The sequence below is a fragment of the Mobula birostris genome, chromosome 4, assembly GCF_030028105.1.
Source record: "Mobula birostris isolate sMobBir1 chromosome 4, sMobBir1.hap1, whole genome shotgun sequence".
Lineage (NCBI taxonomy): Eukaryota > Metazoa > Chordata > Chondrichthyes > Myliobatiformes > Myliobatidae > Mobula > Mobula birostris.
The window spans coordinates 182,633,927-182,650,474 of NC_092373.1; the positions used below are offsets into that span (position 1 = coordinate 182,633,927).

Below are 16,548 nucleotides of genomic sequence, written 5' to 3' on the forward strand. Positions count from 1 at the left end.
CAGTGAGAATGCAGTTCCGGGGGAGGAGCAGCTGCTCGGGGCACACACCACCTTTTATCACACGCTGCTTTTTTTCGCGCGCTGCCTTTTTCATAACAGTGAAAACACCTTCTGTTAGTGAATACAGGGAACTAATGTAGGTCTTTCGTAACAGCGAGGTTTCGTAAAGCAAACATTCGAAAAGCGGGGGACACCTGTATTGTCAAGTCCTAGAGACTTTGCCAGATCCAGTACTCTCACTCATTTCTTGACAGCACAATCAAATCAACATTAATTTTTCCACAATTTTCTCTACACTATTATTGATTCTTTGAAGCCTTTCATTCTCACGTTACCTTTGATTCTCAAATCGCTATACCATTGTTTATTTCATCTTCTACAGTTAAGTCAGATGCATGATTTTTAAGGCAACACACAAGATGCTAGAGGAACTCAAGGCCAGACAGCATCTATGGAAATGAACAAACAGTTGATGTTTCGGGCCAAGACTATTCCTCAGGACTGATTCCTTAAATGCCTCAGTTTTTCAATTCCCCTCTCAACTACAGAACCCTGCTTTTATTTTCTTTTTTATATAGTGACATGACATATTGCAATTTTTCTATTTTTTTGCTAGCTTGATCTCAGATTTATAATTTGGAAGTATAAAATGTATCTGACATCTATGCTCTTTAAATTCTGAATGTTCAGCATTCCTACTTCTTCCCAAAGTATAGATAACTTCTTTTTATGTAATTTTATCATTAACCTAATGTCATACTATTTGCTTGACAATCCTAGACTTTTATGCACTAGAAGAAATCCTTCAACTAATAATAATACTCAACTTTAAATATGTATCCATTGTTTTTCTACTGTCAAATGTTTAATTAATATTTTCTACCTTCCTTAACACCTTCTCTTGATTTACCTGGTTTATAAATGAGCTGTTTCATGCCTGAACTCCACGTAAAATTCTGCTTCTCTAGAGGATTCCTTGCCCTGACATTACCAATTCAACTGCCTCATTTTTGCAGGCAATTTAAACAGCCCATTCTCTAGTTTCCAAGAAGCTTATCCCAATTCATCCTCTTCAGCTTCCTTCAAACTGATGGTGGCAATTTTCTTAATGTCATGTTATTCAACTATTATTACATTAAACTCAGTTTCCTCCGTCCATGCTCAGCTTGTATCTCAAACTGCTACTTTGCTCTAGAGCAGGGCTCCCAACCTTTTGGCCATGTTGCCTTACCATTAACCAAGGGGTCCTTGGACCCCCAGTTTGGGAATCCCTGACACTATAGCAATAACCTATCAATACTTCCTTTTTAAACAAAAAAAAAAAGGAACAATCTACAATCCTGGCTATCCACTTTGTTAGGGCATTTAGCTTTTGTGAAGTTTTTATTCTAGTGGAATAATTCCCATTTTCCACAGTTCTTCATGAACTTTCAATCCTTCTCCATATATTCAGATAAGACCACAAGATGTAGATGCAGAATCAGACCATTTTGAAGGGTTCCGGCCCGAAACAGTGACTGATCGTTTCCACGGATGCTGCCCGGCCTGCTGAGTTTCTCCAGCGTGTTGTGAGTGTTATTTTGGCCCATCAATGTTTGCTCCACCATTCTGATTTACTATCCTTCTCAACCCCATTATTCTGCCTTTTCTCCATAAACTTTTATGCCTTGACTAATCAAGAACCTATCAAACTCCACTTTAAATATACTAAATGAATCTGTCTCCACAGCCATCCATGGCAAAGCATTCCAAAGAAATTCCTTCTCTGTCTCAACAGGTGTCCCTCTATTCTAAGGATGTGTCCTGTAGTCCATGACTCACCCACTCGAGGAAGCATACTCTCCACATCCACTCTATCGAAGCCTTTCAATATCTGATAGGTTTCAATGGGATTCCACCCCCCATTCTTCTAGACTCCAGTCAGTACACACCCAAAGCCATCAAATGCTCCTTTATGTTAACCCTTTCATTCCCAGAACCATTGTGTACCTCCTCTGGATCCTCTACAATGCCAGCACATCTTTTCTTAGATAAGGAACCCAAAACTGCTCACAATACTTCAAATGTGGTCTGACCAATGCCTTATACAGTCTCAGCATTACCTCCCTTGCTCTTATATTCTAGTCTTCTCAAAAGGAATGCCAACATTGCATTTGCCTTCCTTCCCACTGACTCAACCTGCACAAGCTGACCTGGAGGGAATCCTGCACAAGAACTCACAAGACCCTTTCCACCTCTGATTTTTTTAAATTGTCTCCTTGTTTAGAAAATAGTCTATAACTCTATTCCTTCTACCAATGAGCATAACCACACACTTTCTTGCACTATATTACATCTGCCACTTCTTTGCCCATTCTCCCAATGACTCCTTGCTTTCTCAACACTACCTGCTCCTCAACCCATCTGAAAACTTGGCCACAACCCCATCAATTCCATCATCCAAATCACTGACATACAATGTAAAAAGCAGTCCCAATACCGACTCGAGGAGCAGCGCTAGTTACTGACAGCCAAACAGAAAAGGCCCCCTTTATTCCCATTCTTTGCCTCCTGCCAGTCCACTAATCTTCCATCCATGCTAATATCATCCTGTAACACCAGGAGCTCTTATCTTCAGCAGCCTCATGTGTAGCATCTTATCAAAAGCCTTCTGAAAATCCAGGTACACAACATCTACCAATTCTCCTTTGTCTATCTGACCTGTTATTTTCTCAAAGAAATCCAACAGGTTTGTCAGCTCTGCAACTCAGCCTAAAAGAGAAATTCGAACATTGAACCGCGATCCATTGCAGTATCATTCACTTAGGAGTGTTTTCAGGAATACCAAAGACTAGTAATAATTATGGTGACTGTCTCTATTTTCTTGAGCAGTTTGCTGGAGGTTACCCTCGGGAGCTTGTCAGAACTTGCCAGCGGGCCAGCGCAGAGCAAAAGTATCTAAAGGCCCAAGCTTTACTACAGGAATATTTTGTTGATGATGAGCACAAAATTGCTATGACCTATATGGAAAAGGCTATTTCTTGGCTACATATCAAATCAGAAGACATGAAAACTCTTCCATCTTTTTCTTAAAGGCTGGTGCAATGCCATGGAAGACATGCAGGATGTGCGCAAGTTGGACATGTCTGCAAATATGATGATTGTCATAAGTAAATTGCCTGACAAATTTTGGAGAAAGTGGAGATCGGTGTTCTATAAACTGCAAAAATAAAAATAAGGCACATCTATCAGGTTACTTACACTGACATTGTTGATTTTATTGAAAGGCAAGTAAAGACTGCTACATACCCAATATTTGGGGGAAAAAATATCAATGCTCCATCAATAACAGCAAGTAAAGACTTAAACAAAACTGAATCATAAATTTGTCCTCAAGCTGAAGGAAGCAGCATTGCCGCTATTGTGGAAAGTGAAGTTAAAACTGAGCCCAGAACTAATAAAAAGGCTGCAGGTTCGAAACAAGCCGTGAATGAAGCAAACACAGATGCGAATACCGCCCTGGTACCTTGTCTTATGGGGGCTGGTGATCATGATTGTAAGCTTCCCATAATTCCAGTTCAGGTGAAGTTTAAGTAACAAGACAGTGGTTACTTGTGCTTTCGTAGATCAAGGCTTTACAGCAGTGTTCTGCATTGTGAGCCTCATGAACAAGCTCAACATGACAGGAAAAAGAACATGCATTCTCTCATGCACGGCGGGTCACAAGAAGGTTTTCTCCCCCCCGGATTGGAAGTGGCTGGCTTAGATAACGTGAACTACTATAAACTGCCTAACATCTATACACAGGAACATATGCCTGTCCACAAAGGGAACATTCCTTGTCAGAGAGATCTTCAGGATTGGTCTTGCCTGAAGTGTATTCATTTGCCAGAAATTGAGCTGCTGACAGGGGTGAATGTACCCAAGGCCTTGGAGCCATTGCAAGTGATTCACAGTGTTAATGACGGACAGTACGCGATGAGAACAGTGCTGGGTTGGACTGTCAATGGACCATTGAAAGGAGACAGTGGTGGTGGAAGAGACGAGGCTCAGCCAGAGCTGACAGTTAATCCGACTTCAGTTTTGCACTTGAATGAGCTTTTGGCAACAATTCAAAACAAATTTTCATGAAATGCAGTCAAGAGGGCATTTGTGTAAGTGTTGAGATTTCATGTCTCCTGTGTCCTGGTAGCATGTAGTTGTAATTATTCTAGCATAATAATTTGGGGGCTGGAATGCAGGAGCCATGCATCTGTTCTCTATCTGCATTGTATTCTGTCTTGCGTGTTTATTATGGTAGCTGGTCACGAATGGGGGCATGGTAAAAGCAAAGGGAATAAATTAAATCTTCATGCTTTGTTTAACATAGTTTGTAATAGCTGGGGATCAGCAAATTTCGTATCCTTTGCTGATCGCTCAATAATGCCTAGCTTACACTTGAGTACACTCAAGTTTCATCACTTCAAGGATGTATGTTTGCTAATTAAAGATTGAATACATATCTTTGACTTTTGGAGCAACCACTATTGGATTGAGGGCGAGTCATGCAAGTATAACAAATCCATGGGGTCACTGGCAATATAAAGGAGCAAGATATATCAGCTAGTTGAGTGGTATCACAGCAACAATCTTGCACTCAATGCAAAACCAAAGAACTGATTGTGTACTTCATAAAGGGTAAGATGAGGGAACACACACCAGTCCTCAGTGGGATCTGAAGTGGAAAGAGTGAACAATTTTAAGTTCCTGGGTGTCAATATCTGAGGATCTAACCTGGATCCAACATATCGAAGCAGCTATAAAGACAACACGACAGAGGCTATATTTTATTTGGAGTTTGAGGAGATTTGGTATGTCCACCAAAAACACTCACAAATATCTGCAGATGTACCACGAAGTGCATTCTGTTTGGCTACATCAGCATCTGATCTGGTGGGAGCTACTACACAGGACCAAAGTAAGCTGCAGAGCTGTAACCTTAATCAGCTCAATCATGGGCACTACCCTCTGTAGTACCCAGAACATCTTCATGGAGCAATGCCTCAAAAAGACAACGTCCACCATTAAGGACCCCCATCACGCCTTGTTCTCCTTGCTACCATCAGGAAGGAGGTACAGAAGCCAGAAAACACACACTCAAATGATTCAGCAACAGTTTCTTCCCCTCTGCCATCTGATCTCTGAATGCACATTGAACCTATGAACACTAACTCTCTACTTTTTTATTTCTATTTTTGCACTATTCAATATATATACACACACACTCACTTACTTACTGTAATTCAGTTTTCCTCTACACTTATCATGTACTGCTGCCACAAAGACAAATTTTACGACATACGTTGGTGATATTAAACCTGATTTTGAATTGTTTGTGTTTTGGTTTGGTTTGACCATAAAACCCTCTTTTCCTTTTATCCTGACTTTGACTTCCCTTGTCAGCTTATGGTTGCTTCATCCTCCCTTTAGAATACTACTTCATTTTGGGGATGTAGATCTCCTCACCTTTCAACCTTTTGCCAATTTACACATGGCTAACTTAACAGCACATATACTATTAACTGTTAACACTATTAGCTGTGTTTAAACTGCAAACAAAACTTGCATCAAATTTTTCACAAAAAATCAATAAGACTAAAAATTTAAAAAAAAGCAGGAAACGCTGGACACACAGATCTGGTTAAATTTGTGGCAAGAGAAACAAAGCTTCACATTGGAGCTCAAAAGTGATTAGGTGCAAGTCTGGCAGATGAGTAAGAAAGTCATCCAGTTTGATGCCTTGGGCTAAATCCAGTGGAGCAGCTGACACAGGTTCAAAACTAAAACTCAACCGTTCAATCCGATAAGATTGGAGGATTTTGAGAGTAGAAACAGTGAAAGCCCTGGAGACCAAACATCACAAAAGTGAGAGATGCCACATTGGAAACAAGGAGATTACATCGGGTTCAAGAGAAATGCCTGACCGTTGTAAACTCCTGTTCCCAGTATTACTTTTTCTATGACTATTCAGGGAGCTTCAGACAAACCTAATAGATACACACACAGATACTTAATTTTGTACGAGTTGCATGATTGCTTCTAACATAACTAATAAAAGTAATTGTCAGCTAGTACAAATTATCTTTGTGCCTAACCAATTATTGAGAATAAATATCTGCATCATCGTCTCAGATGGAAAACTAATTAGTGCTTAATTTCACTGAAAAGGAGTTCCCCAACATTATCCATCTCCTGGAATTAAAATGTTTCTATTTAGAATGACCAGGCTGTGCAGGAATATAGCAGAGCAGATTCCTTTATCTCTATCAAATTTCTCTGAATTACACTTCATTACACTGAGCAGAGCTAGTAATGTTACATTTATAGAAGCACATTGAACTGAAAGCAAAGACATTTTTAAACCTTCAAGTAAATGACTATTGCAGAGAGCAAGTCAAAGTGAGATAGGTATATGCAAGTACATGATATTCTGTACCTGATAACAACATCAAATCTATCCAAGTAGCGTCCAAGACCTAATCCCCGTAGTATTCCTCCGCTTCCTAAAACAATACATCTCTTGCATGGATTTTGTTCTAGTTCTTCTGGTAATGATACCATGGGCATTAGATCAATGAGGTGATTAAAGGTATTTTGGTGCTTCTTAAATCCAAAGGGAGTGTTGTACTTGAACACAGCATCACGGAGAATGGAACTTCTTTCCAGAAAAGGAAGCAGGTCACGGTCATATTTTTGTGGAAACAGTCGAGCCATCTGCTCCTGAACAAAAGACTGCCGACATTTTTGTTCCAATACCTTTTCAGCATATTTTTGGGCACTCTGTTTAAAATAAGAACAATTAATATCCATACAGTAAGCTTACAATTTGCTTTTTTTTTTGAGGTAATCTTAAATTGAATACTTTGAAAAATACACATGATCACAGAATGTTCAAACATTTGTCGATAAGTTCCTAAAAAAAAACAAAAGCTCACCTTATTTTTTTCACCTTTCACCATGTACAGGTCCCATATGTCATTTTTCTCATAATCTTGGTCGAAAAATTTAATCAGAGTCCGAAGGCCGATCAAACAAAATACAATTAACGCTGTCAACCTAAGATAAATCACAACCTATTAAATGTATATCCATGTTAGAAAATATATGCTATAGAAGGATTATTTAAAGAGTTAAGTCACAATATATGACAAAGGTAAAGGGCAGCACGGTGGTTTAGTGGTTGGTTCAATCGCTTTACGTTGTCAGCGATCACTGATCAGTGTCCAATTCCTGTCACGGTCTGTCTGCAAATACATTCTCCACCTGACCAGAAGCTAGGCGGCAGTTGTGAGCTGTCCCAGCACAAAATGCATTGGTCATTTGATGCATAATGATGTCTTTCACCGCACGTTTCAATTTAAGCTAATCTTTATCTAATGTTTAATCTATTTTATTAACTTCTATGCACTCCTTTGAAAAAAAAATTTAAATAATATATAATTATATTGCTAACAGGAACTTCTCATACATGCCACAATGAAGGTAAACCAATAAAAACATCCTCTTGTACGAACAAATCTGGCCCATCAAAGTAGAAGTAGCCAGCCTCAATGGCAACACCGATCAGAGTCTAAATAGTTAAAGGTTATTTGGATCTATGGTCTGCTGTATCAAGGGATTGCTGCAAAGCAGACGTTGAGAATGGGTGTTGCCAGATTTATCCTCCAGCATTGAGTATCCTACACAACAGGATAAGAGCATTGATCTCCGATCCCGAAATTGAGTTCCATGCATCTTTCCCCCTATCCGGCGTCCATTATTCCCCCAGTATCCACTATTACGGACTTCCAGCACCCAGGGCATGCCACTTTCTCAAAGTTACCATCAGGTAGGAGGTACAGAAGCCTGAAGGCACAGACTCAGCGATTCAGGAACAGCTTCTTCCCCTCTGCCATCCGATTCCTAAATGGACATCGAAGCTTTGGACACTATCTCACTTTTTAAAAATATATACATTATTTCTGTGTTTGCACTTTTTAAAAAATCTATTCAATATACGTAATTGATTTACTTGTTTATTTATTATGTTTTATTTTTTTTTCTCTCTGCTAGATTATGTACTGCATTGAACTACTGCTGCTAAGTTAACAAATTTCACATCACATGCCGGTGATAATAAACCTGATTCTGATTCTTTTGGATGAGATATTAACTAAGATCCCACCTGAAAAAAAAGAGACATTACAATAATACTTAAATTCTTGGTTATATTTATAATTCAATCAACAAACAGATCTGATCAGATATACATTTGCAGACTGAGGTAGGCTTGTCTGGACAAATAAATACATGTGAACATCACCTAATCAGCTACAAGATGCTATAATTTAGCTGGAAGACTTCAAAAACATGATTTAGAGCCTCGTTAAATTTTCTCTACCAGCAGTGCATGTCTTCTGTAGCTGTAGCACTTTATTCTGCATTGTTATTGTTTTACATTGTACAATCCCAATGTACTATATAATATTTTAATGTGTACAAACTTTTCACTGTACCTCAGTTCATGTGACTATAGTAAACCAAATCCAATTTGGAGACCTAGATTCAAGTTAAAGAAAGTGAACAATGATCAGGCAAAATGAAGCATTTAACATGAAAGCTGAAATGGTCCATTTTTGGGAGGAAAATCTAATTTGAAAATAAGTACATCAAAATGGTGAGGAACTGCAGAACCAAGTTGTAGCTTAATTGTCATTCAACCATGCATGAATATAAGTGAAACAGTATTACTCCATGGCCAAAGTGCAAAACACAGTACCAAGATTCACACACAGCACATATGATACCAGTGAAATACAGCACACAAAATAAAAATCCAAGACCCTGAGTCAATGAATGTTGCAGCACTCTGCCGTCGAACACAATGCAGGTGTATACTGCTAAGCGAACACTGGGGGGCAGCACTAACTCCAGTGTAGACACCTCCAATGCAGCGCACTGACTCCGATGTCTCTCTTCTGGGCAGCTGTAAACACACAACACCATGGCTTGAGGTTTAGTCTTCACAATGACTGAGGCCACGCAGCTCCCCGCAGTCTGCCAATAAAATCAGCAAATTGAACTTGCAACATTCCACATTAATGTCCAGAGTCTTGCAATCAAAAGGAAAGTGACTGTGATGATCACTGGCTGTTAGACTGCACGCCACCTTTGCATACCGACTCTTTCTGACGCAGGCAGCAGTATGATCTGCACCAAACCAGCTCCACCAGTTTCTCTGCCAACACTGATGAGGTAGATCTGCAGTACTTTAAGTTCTTAATGAACAGCACAGTCTTGTGATCATAAAAATATGTTTAAAAAGGAGAATAACGCCTTTGGTTGATCCCGTAGAAATTGCTACGCTCGAACGCGCCATTATCTTATCAGAAGGGGCCAAGTAACCAGAACAGGATCCACAGAAGACAGTTGTACAGAAACCGAGGAATTAAGAAACCTAAGCAATGATTATTTATTGATTGGTGTAAAGAATACCAAAGTAGAGAGGTTATGCTTCAGTATACAAGGCATTGCTGTGGCCACATCTCCAGTATGATGCATATTATCAGTATCCTTATTTAATGAAGGTTGTTAATGCACTGAAAGCAGCAACTTATTTATTAAAATGTGACAAGACCATCTGGCCCCTTGGGTCTATGCTGTTCCCCCACGGAGCAATTCCACCAGTCCCTCTCTTGATCTGCGATTCTTGTACACCTACTCCTGAACTCATATTTATCTGATGCATCTACACAGAGGGTAATTTGCAATAATCAATCTGATGGGGCATGATGTGCAAGGTTGTTGAAGAACAGTCCAGGTGCTCAGTCCCCAAATAAGATGAAGTCACTTAGGAATGGTACCGAGACACTCCTTCACCCAGGTCATGGTGCCTTTTAGGAACTCTCTACTCTAGTGGGCTGCAGAAGCAGTCAAGAATTCAAAGTACAGATCAACAGATTGCTGCATATTAAAGGAATCAAGGCATACAGGAAGAACGCAGGAAACTGGCCATGAAAGTGGTCAGCCATAATACTGATCAATGGTGAAACTGCCTTGAAGGATCAAAACTAATCAACAAACTTCAATACCTTGGCCTCAATACCTTGTGCAACTGGTCCTCGATTTCCTCACTTGCAGACCCCAGTCAGTTCTGATTGGCAGCAATATCTCCTTCACAATCTTCAACATCACAAGTGCACCACCACAGGCTGTGTGCTTAGCCGCCTGCTCTACTCATTTTACACTTATGACTGTGTGGCTAAGCACAGCTCAAATGCCATGTTTAAGTTTGCCGATGACAACACTGTCGTTGGCCGAATCAAAGGTGGTTTTGAAGCAGTACAAAGGAGGGAGACTGAAAAATCTGGCTGAGTGGTGCCACAACAAGAACCTCCCACTCAATGACAGCAAGACCAAGGAGCTGATTATTGACAAGAGGAGGAGGAAACTGGAGGCACATGAGCCAATCATTGTGGGATCAAGAGGTGTACAGGCTTAGCAACTTAAATTCCTCAGTATTATCACAGTATTATCATTTCAGAGGACATGTCCTGGGCCCTGCACACTAAGTGCAATTATGAAGAAAGCACTGTAGCACCTTTACTTCCTTGGGAGTTTGCGAAGATTCAGCATGTCATCTAAAACTTTGACAAACTTCTATAGATGTGTGGTGGAGAGTATTGTGACTGGTTGCATCACAGTTTAGCATGGAAACACCAATACCTTTGAATGTAAAATCCTACAAAAAGTAGTGGATGCCACCTAGTCCATCATGAGTCAAGCCCTCCCCACCATTGAGTGCATCTACACAGAGTGCTGTCACAGGAAAGCAGCATCCATCATCAGCGACCCCCACTGCCTATGCCACGCTCTTCCCACTGCTGCCATCAGGAAGCTACAGGAGCATCACACCACCAGCTCAGGAACAGTTATTGCCCCTCAACCATCAGGCTCTCGAGCCAGTGGGTATAATTTCACTCAGCTTCACTGTTTCTACAACCTATGCACTTTTGCAGACTCTTCATCTCATGTACCTGATATCCAGAACTAGGAACTATTGTTCTAAGATAAGGAGTCACACATTTACAACAGATGAAGATTCAAAGGGATGCAGACACACTGAGTGAGTGGACATGAGTCAGTGGGCACGTGGCAGATGAACTACAAAAACTGAACTTATCCATTCTGGTTGACATAAAACTGCAGTGTGTTAAACACTGAGATACTGGCAAGTGCTGATGCCCAAAAGGATTTAAATGTGTTTGTACACAAGTCACTGAAAGCCACACTCAATTGCAGCAAACAATAGAGGATAAACAGTATGTTACAGACACAAGACACTGCAGATGCTGGAGGAACTCAATGGGTCAGACAGCTTTAATTTTATAGTATGTTCACTTTTAATATGAGACGATTTTAATATAGGACAGAGGAACTCTTATTGTAATAGTATAGGTCATTGGTGATACCACACTTAGGAGTATGGTGAAGAGTTTTGGTTTCCTTATCCAAAAAAGAACATTCTTGCCATTGAAGTATGTCAGATAAGATTCAGAAGACTGGCTCCACAGATGGCAGCTTTGCAGTCTGGGACAGCGTTCTTCAGAGAACAGGGGCTCCCAACCTAGAGTCAACAGACCCTCGGTTAACAGTGGGGGTCAATAGCAGAAAAGTAAAAGATTAGGATCCCATGGTTTAGAAGAAAGGAGATCCAATTGAAACATAGAAAATTCTTAAGGGGTTTGACAGGCAAGATGCATAGAAGATGATCCCTCAGCAAAAGTCTAGGAGAAATTTGTGTTAAAGGAATCAAGGAATTTGTGGATAATAATAGAAAATAGCACTAAGGTACCAGACCAGTAATAATCTTAGTGAATGGTAGACCAGACGACCTATTCCAGCTCCCACTGCTCACGTTCTTTTTATTCAGAAGCTTAAGATCTCATCAAATAACAGGTTCTAAATACAAACTGGATGTGGATTTTCATATATGCATCGCCATGCTCAGTTATATGCTTTACCACAACTCATTGCATCTGCTTTAACTACACAGCATATCCTAGAAATGATTTATCCAACACTCCTATCTCATTTGAAAATTCCAACTCAGAACAATACAGCACAGTGCTTTGGCGCACGATGTTGTGACAACCTTTTAACCTACTTCCTCCCTGCATAGCCCTCTATTTTTCTTTCCTATATATGCCTATCCCAGTCTCTGAAATGCCCCTAACGTATCTGCCTCTACCACCAAACCACATACCTACCACACTGTGTAAAAAAACAAACACTGACCCAACTCCCTATACTTTCATCCAATCACCTGACAATTATTCCCTCTCACAGTAGTAGTCTTGCCCATCCTGGGAAAAAGGAGTCAATTGTCCATCCTTATACACCTCTATCCAGTCACCCCTTCCTCCTCCTTCACTCCAAAGAGAAAAGCCCCAACTCACTTAACCTTTCCTCGCAAGGAGATGTTGCTCCTCTCCAGTCCAGGCAGCAACTGCTTAGATCTCCTCTGCATTCCCTCTAAAGCATCCACATCCTTCCTGTAATAAGGTGACTAGAACTGAACGCAGTGTCTCCACGTAAAATGATGCCATTCAAATTATTTCACAATCATGCATCGTGAAAACAAATTCATAAGCACCAATCTGTACTTAAACACACGCAATAATTCATAAATATTCTTTTTTTAAAATGCTGAACCCAAAACAAAAATTCAACTTGCAATGACACATAGAATGCTAAATATACGCATCTTACTTTAAAGGTCCTCTGAAGATAAATCTAGCTTTTCCCATTTTTCACGTCACCACTGGTTATGTGCACTGCGATTACCAATACTCTGGCAAGATCTCAAGTGAGCACAGCTGCAAAGCAAACAAAAAAACCTCATGAGACATAGAAAGTGTTTTGTTTTCTCCTTAATGTACCAAAGTTCAAAATCTGGAATGTTGGGAAAGACAAGTGAGGGTATGAAATTCACAGTGAATAATAGTGCCCTGAGGAGCTAAGAGTACAAACTACGAATAACACATACAAAATGCTGGAAAATTTAGTAGGTCGAGCAGCATCTGTGGAAAGGAATAAACGGTCGACATTTCAGGGTGAGACCCTTCATCAGGGCAAGGAGTGCAAACACAATGTTCCCTGTAAACCGCATGGCAGATAAAGAGGATCGTGAACTTAGATGCAAAGGTACTGCAAAGGCTGGTAATCTAGAGCAATACACACAATCCACTGGAGGAGCTCAGCAGGTCAGGCAGCATCTGTGGATGAGAATAAACAGGCGACATTTTAGGCCGAGACCCTTCATCAAGAGGATGGTGAAGGCAATATTCACATGTTGGTCTTTTTCAGTCAGGGTATTCAGTATAGATGTTGAGATATTGTGCTACAGTTGTACAAGTCATTGGTGAGGCTACATATGGAATACTGTGTTCAATTTTAGTTTCCTTGATCTAGGAAGGCTGCCATTGATATCTGTAATCTGTCAAGTAGGGCACCGTGCGCAATCCTAATTTGATGGAGACAGACGTGAGAGAACGGAGGAACACCTGGAGAAACTTCTTAAATGCCTTTTTCGCTGCCGCTGCTGCTGTGTGATCCAGAATCTCCGGAGGGGAAGGCCCCGAGTCCTCGGCTTTGCTTGTGGCTCGGTGGCCAGGGCGGGGTCGAAGCACTAGGCAGAGATAGTGCTCGGTGCTCAGTGTTCGGTGTCGAAGGGCTGGTCGGAGGCTCGAAGTTTTCAGACGGACTCAGAGTCGGCTATGGTCAGGTGCTTCCAATGCATCAACAGGTGTCGGCGCCTGGAGGTTTATGGCAGAGAGTTTCTTCCTTCCGCCACCTGCTATCGGGGACTATCGGGAGTCGATCAGAACTTTAAGACTTTTTTTTTTTTTTTTTACCATGCCCACGGTCTGCTCTTTATTAAATTAAGGTATTGCTTTGCACTGCTGTAACTATATGTCATAATTATGTGGTCTTGTCAGTGTCAGTCTTTGGTTTGTCCTGTTTGTTTTGTGCTATCACTCTGGAGGAACATTGTATCATTTCTTTAAATTTTGAATTTTGTTTTTATTTGGATAAGGAATTCACAAGTATCATGTACTTTTTTCACATGTATAACCTTTTCCATTTTTTTATATGTATAAAACTATAATTATTTATACATTCTTAAGTACACATTGAGATGATATAAAAGGAAATTAGACACTTAAATAGATAATTATGTACAGTGGTAATTCTAATCTATTAGGCTAAGTAATGGTGTTAGTTGTTAAGAAAAATAGTAATAATAGTTTCCATATATCTCTTCTGGACCATTTCTACTGGTCCAAAATGTTGTATGTAAGCCTATGTAACAACCGTTGTAGGTGTTTATATCCTAATTTGTTCATGCTTGCTCCTGCCCCCAGACATAATTATCCAATCCCTATGTACTTATTTACTTAATTTTGCCAAGGAGGCAAATCATTTTCATATTTTCTGGGATTGCCCTAAATTAAGTATATATTGGGAAGGTATTCATAGAACATTACTTAAGGTACTTAGGTCCCAGATAAACATTCAGCAATGTTATTTCTGTACCTTCTATTCTTCCTGTAATTTTTACAAACCGTCCTTCTTTGTCTTTAGTCTCTGAAATATGTTCATAATTAAGAGTACTTGATATTAAAGTAGCTACCCCCCTTTTGTGACTCAATTTATATGATGAATAAAATACATGCTTAAAGCCCATTCTTTTTAATTTTCCATGTTCAGATTGGCTCATATGTGTTTCCTGGAGGAAAGCTATTTGTGCCCTCTCTTTTTTCAATTCAGACATAATCTTATTTCTTTTAATTGGATTCAAAACCCCATTAACATTATAGGAAGTTATTTTTACCAATTCAGTTTGCATTTTTCTCTAGTAGAAAAAAAACTCTCCTTTTCTAACCAAACAGTAAGGAATCCCTTCTCAACAGTAAACCAAAACATATAACCACACCCTGGACATTTTTGAACGTATAACATTTGAAAATTTTTCCCGACTTCCCACAGTGAGGCCTGAGCACCGACCCGCCTCAGTTCAGAGGGATAACCTCTATCTTCACCCTGTGTTAGAGGGCCCTCAGCAGTTTGAATAATCATAGAAAATTTTCTCCTATTTATGTTTTGACCATATTGCTATCATTCAAGTTAATCCATCTAGTTGATTTTCAGTTACCAGTTTTCATTTCACCTTTAAGTCCAATTTACTCTTTTCAGTCATTTCTCTTAATTAATCTGTATTCTCTGTACATTCGCGTCTGAATATTTGCAGCTTTTCCTTGTAGTTTGACACTCTGGGTCGTGTGGAGCATCCTTGCCCCACTAACTGCCACGACTTCTGCCGAATCCTCTCCAGTAGTGACTTTAATAGGTAGTCCCCGGTCCACCAGGTCCAACGTTGCCTCCTCCACCGTAGCGTAAGTTTTTGTCCCTTCGTCGTAAAAGACTCTCAGCCGAGCTAGATACAAGGTCTGGAATTTGATGTTGTTTTCCTTCAGGACCCTCCGTGTTTCCGTATATTCCTTCCGCCTGGCAAGAATCCCCTGTGCGTAATAGTGGTCTAAACTGATTTTACAGTTGTTCCACATGAAACCTTTCTTTTGCCATGCCCGTTTGAGTACCTCTTCCTTCGTCCTGTAACTGAGAAATCTGACCAGAATCGATCTGGGCTGGGCGCCTGCCGGGGGCTGTGGTGCCAACGCGCGGTGAGCCCTTTCTATCTGTAGGTCTTTTGCGGCCGGTATATCAAGGTTCTCTCTAAGCAGCTTCTCCACGAAGGGAATCATCAATCCGGGTTTACTTTCAGTTCCTTTGGGAACTCCGTAAATGCTCACATTTTCCCTTGAGTGGCCTTCTTGATCTATTAGTTTCCACTGGAGCTGGTCTCGCAGCTTCAGCATTTCTGCTATCACTTCCTCGGCGTTTTGTAGCTTCTCTTCAATTCCAACAAACCTCGCTTCGGCTTCATCTATCCACGAGTTAGTTTTTACTATTTCTCCTTTAATATCATGCAGCTGTTTGCTGTTATCTTGTCGGGACTCGCGAATCTCTCCGAGAATCAAAGACAGAGTCACCGATTCCCCCTCATTATCTCCATCCTGGCTTGCCGTGAGGGAGCTAGGCCCGTCGCATTGCTGCGTCTCTTTATGTTTATCAGCCTTCGGAGCGGACTTTTTAATCTTGTTCTTAGACATCATCCTTGCCCCTTTTATTAATATAGTTATGCAATATTAAGTATTTGTCTAAATTCAATTTTGGGGCAGTTTACCTTCTTTTTTGTCGAGAGACCTTTTCCTTACGCCGCCATTCCCTTGATGACCGGAACCTGTATCATTTCTTAATGCATGCATGCATTTCTAAATGACAATAAATGAGGACTGAGTGTCCTCATAATCTAATCTAAAAATCTAAAGAATCCAGAGGAGATTTACAAGGATGTTGTCAGTTATGGAGAGAGGGTGAGCAGATTAGGACTTTCTTTTATTGGACACAGCAAATTGAGAAGTGATC

General features: G+C 40.3%; 1 protein-coding gene across 2 annotated transcripts in view; it reads right to left on the reverse strand.

Annotated features, from left to right (window-relative positions):
- The window catches only part of st3gal5 (ST3 beta-galactoside alpha-2,3-sialyltransferase 5), a 67,009-nt gene that overhangs the window by 34,168 nt on the left and 16,293 nt on the right, over positions 1-16,548 (reverse strand). The window contains exons 2-4 of one of the 2 annotated variants that reach the window (XM_072256639.1): positions 12,769-12,875; positions 6,954-7,074; positions 6,455-6,798 (exon numbers count right to left, since the gene is read on the reverse strand). In XM_072256639.1, the coding sequence (XP_072112740.1) occupies positions 6,455-6,798; positions 6,954-7,074; positions 12,769-12,806 (503 nt within the window). In that variant the 5' untranslated portion in view covers positions 12,807-12,875. The remainder of the gene's footprint in view (positions 1-6,454; positions 6,799-6,953; positions 7,075-12,768; positions 12,876-16,548) is intronic. The other variant, XM_072256640.1, reaches the window with a different exon arrangement.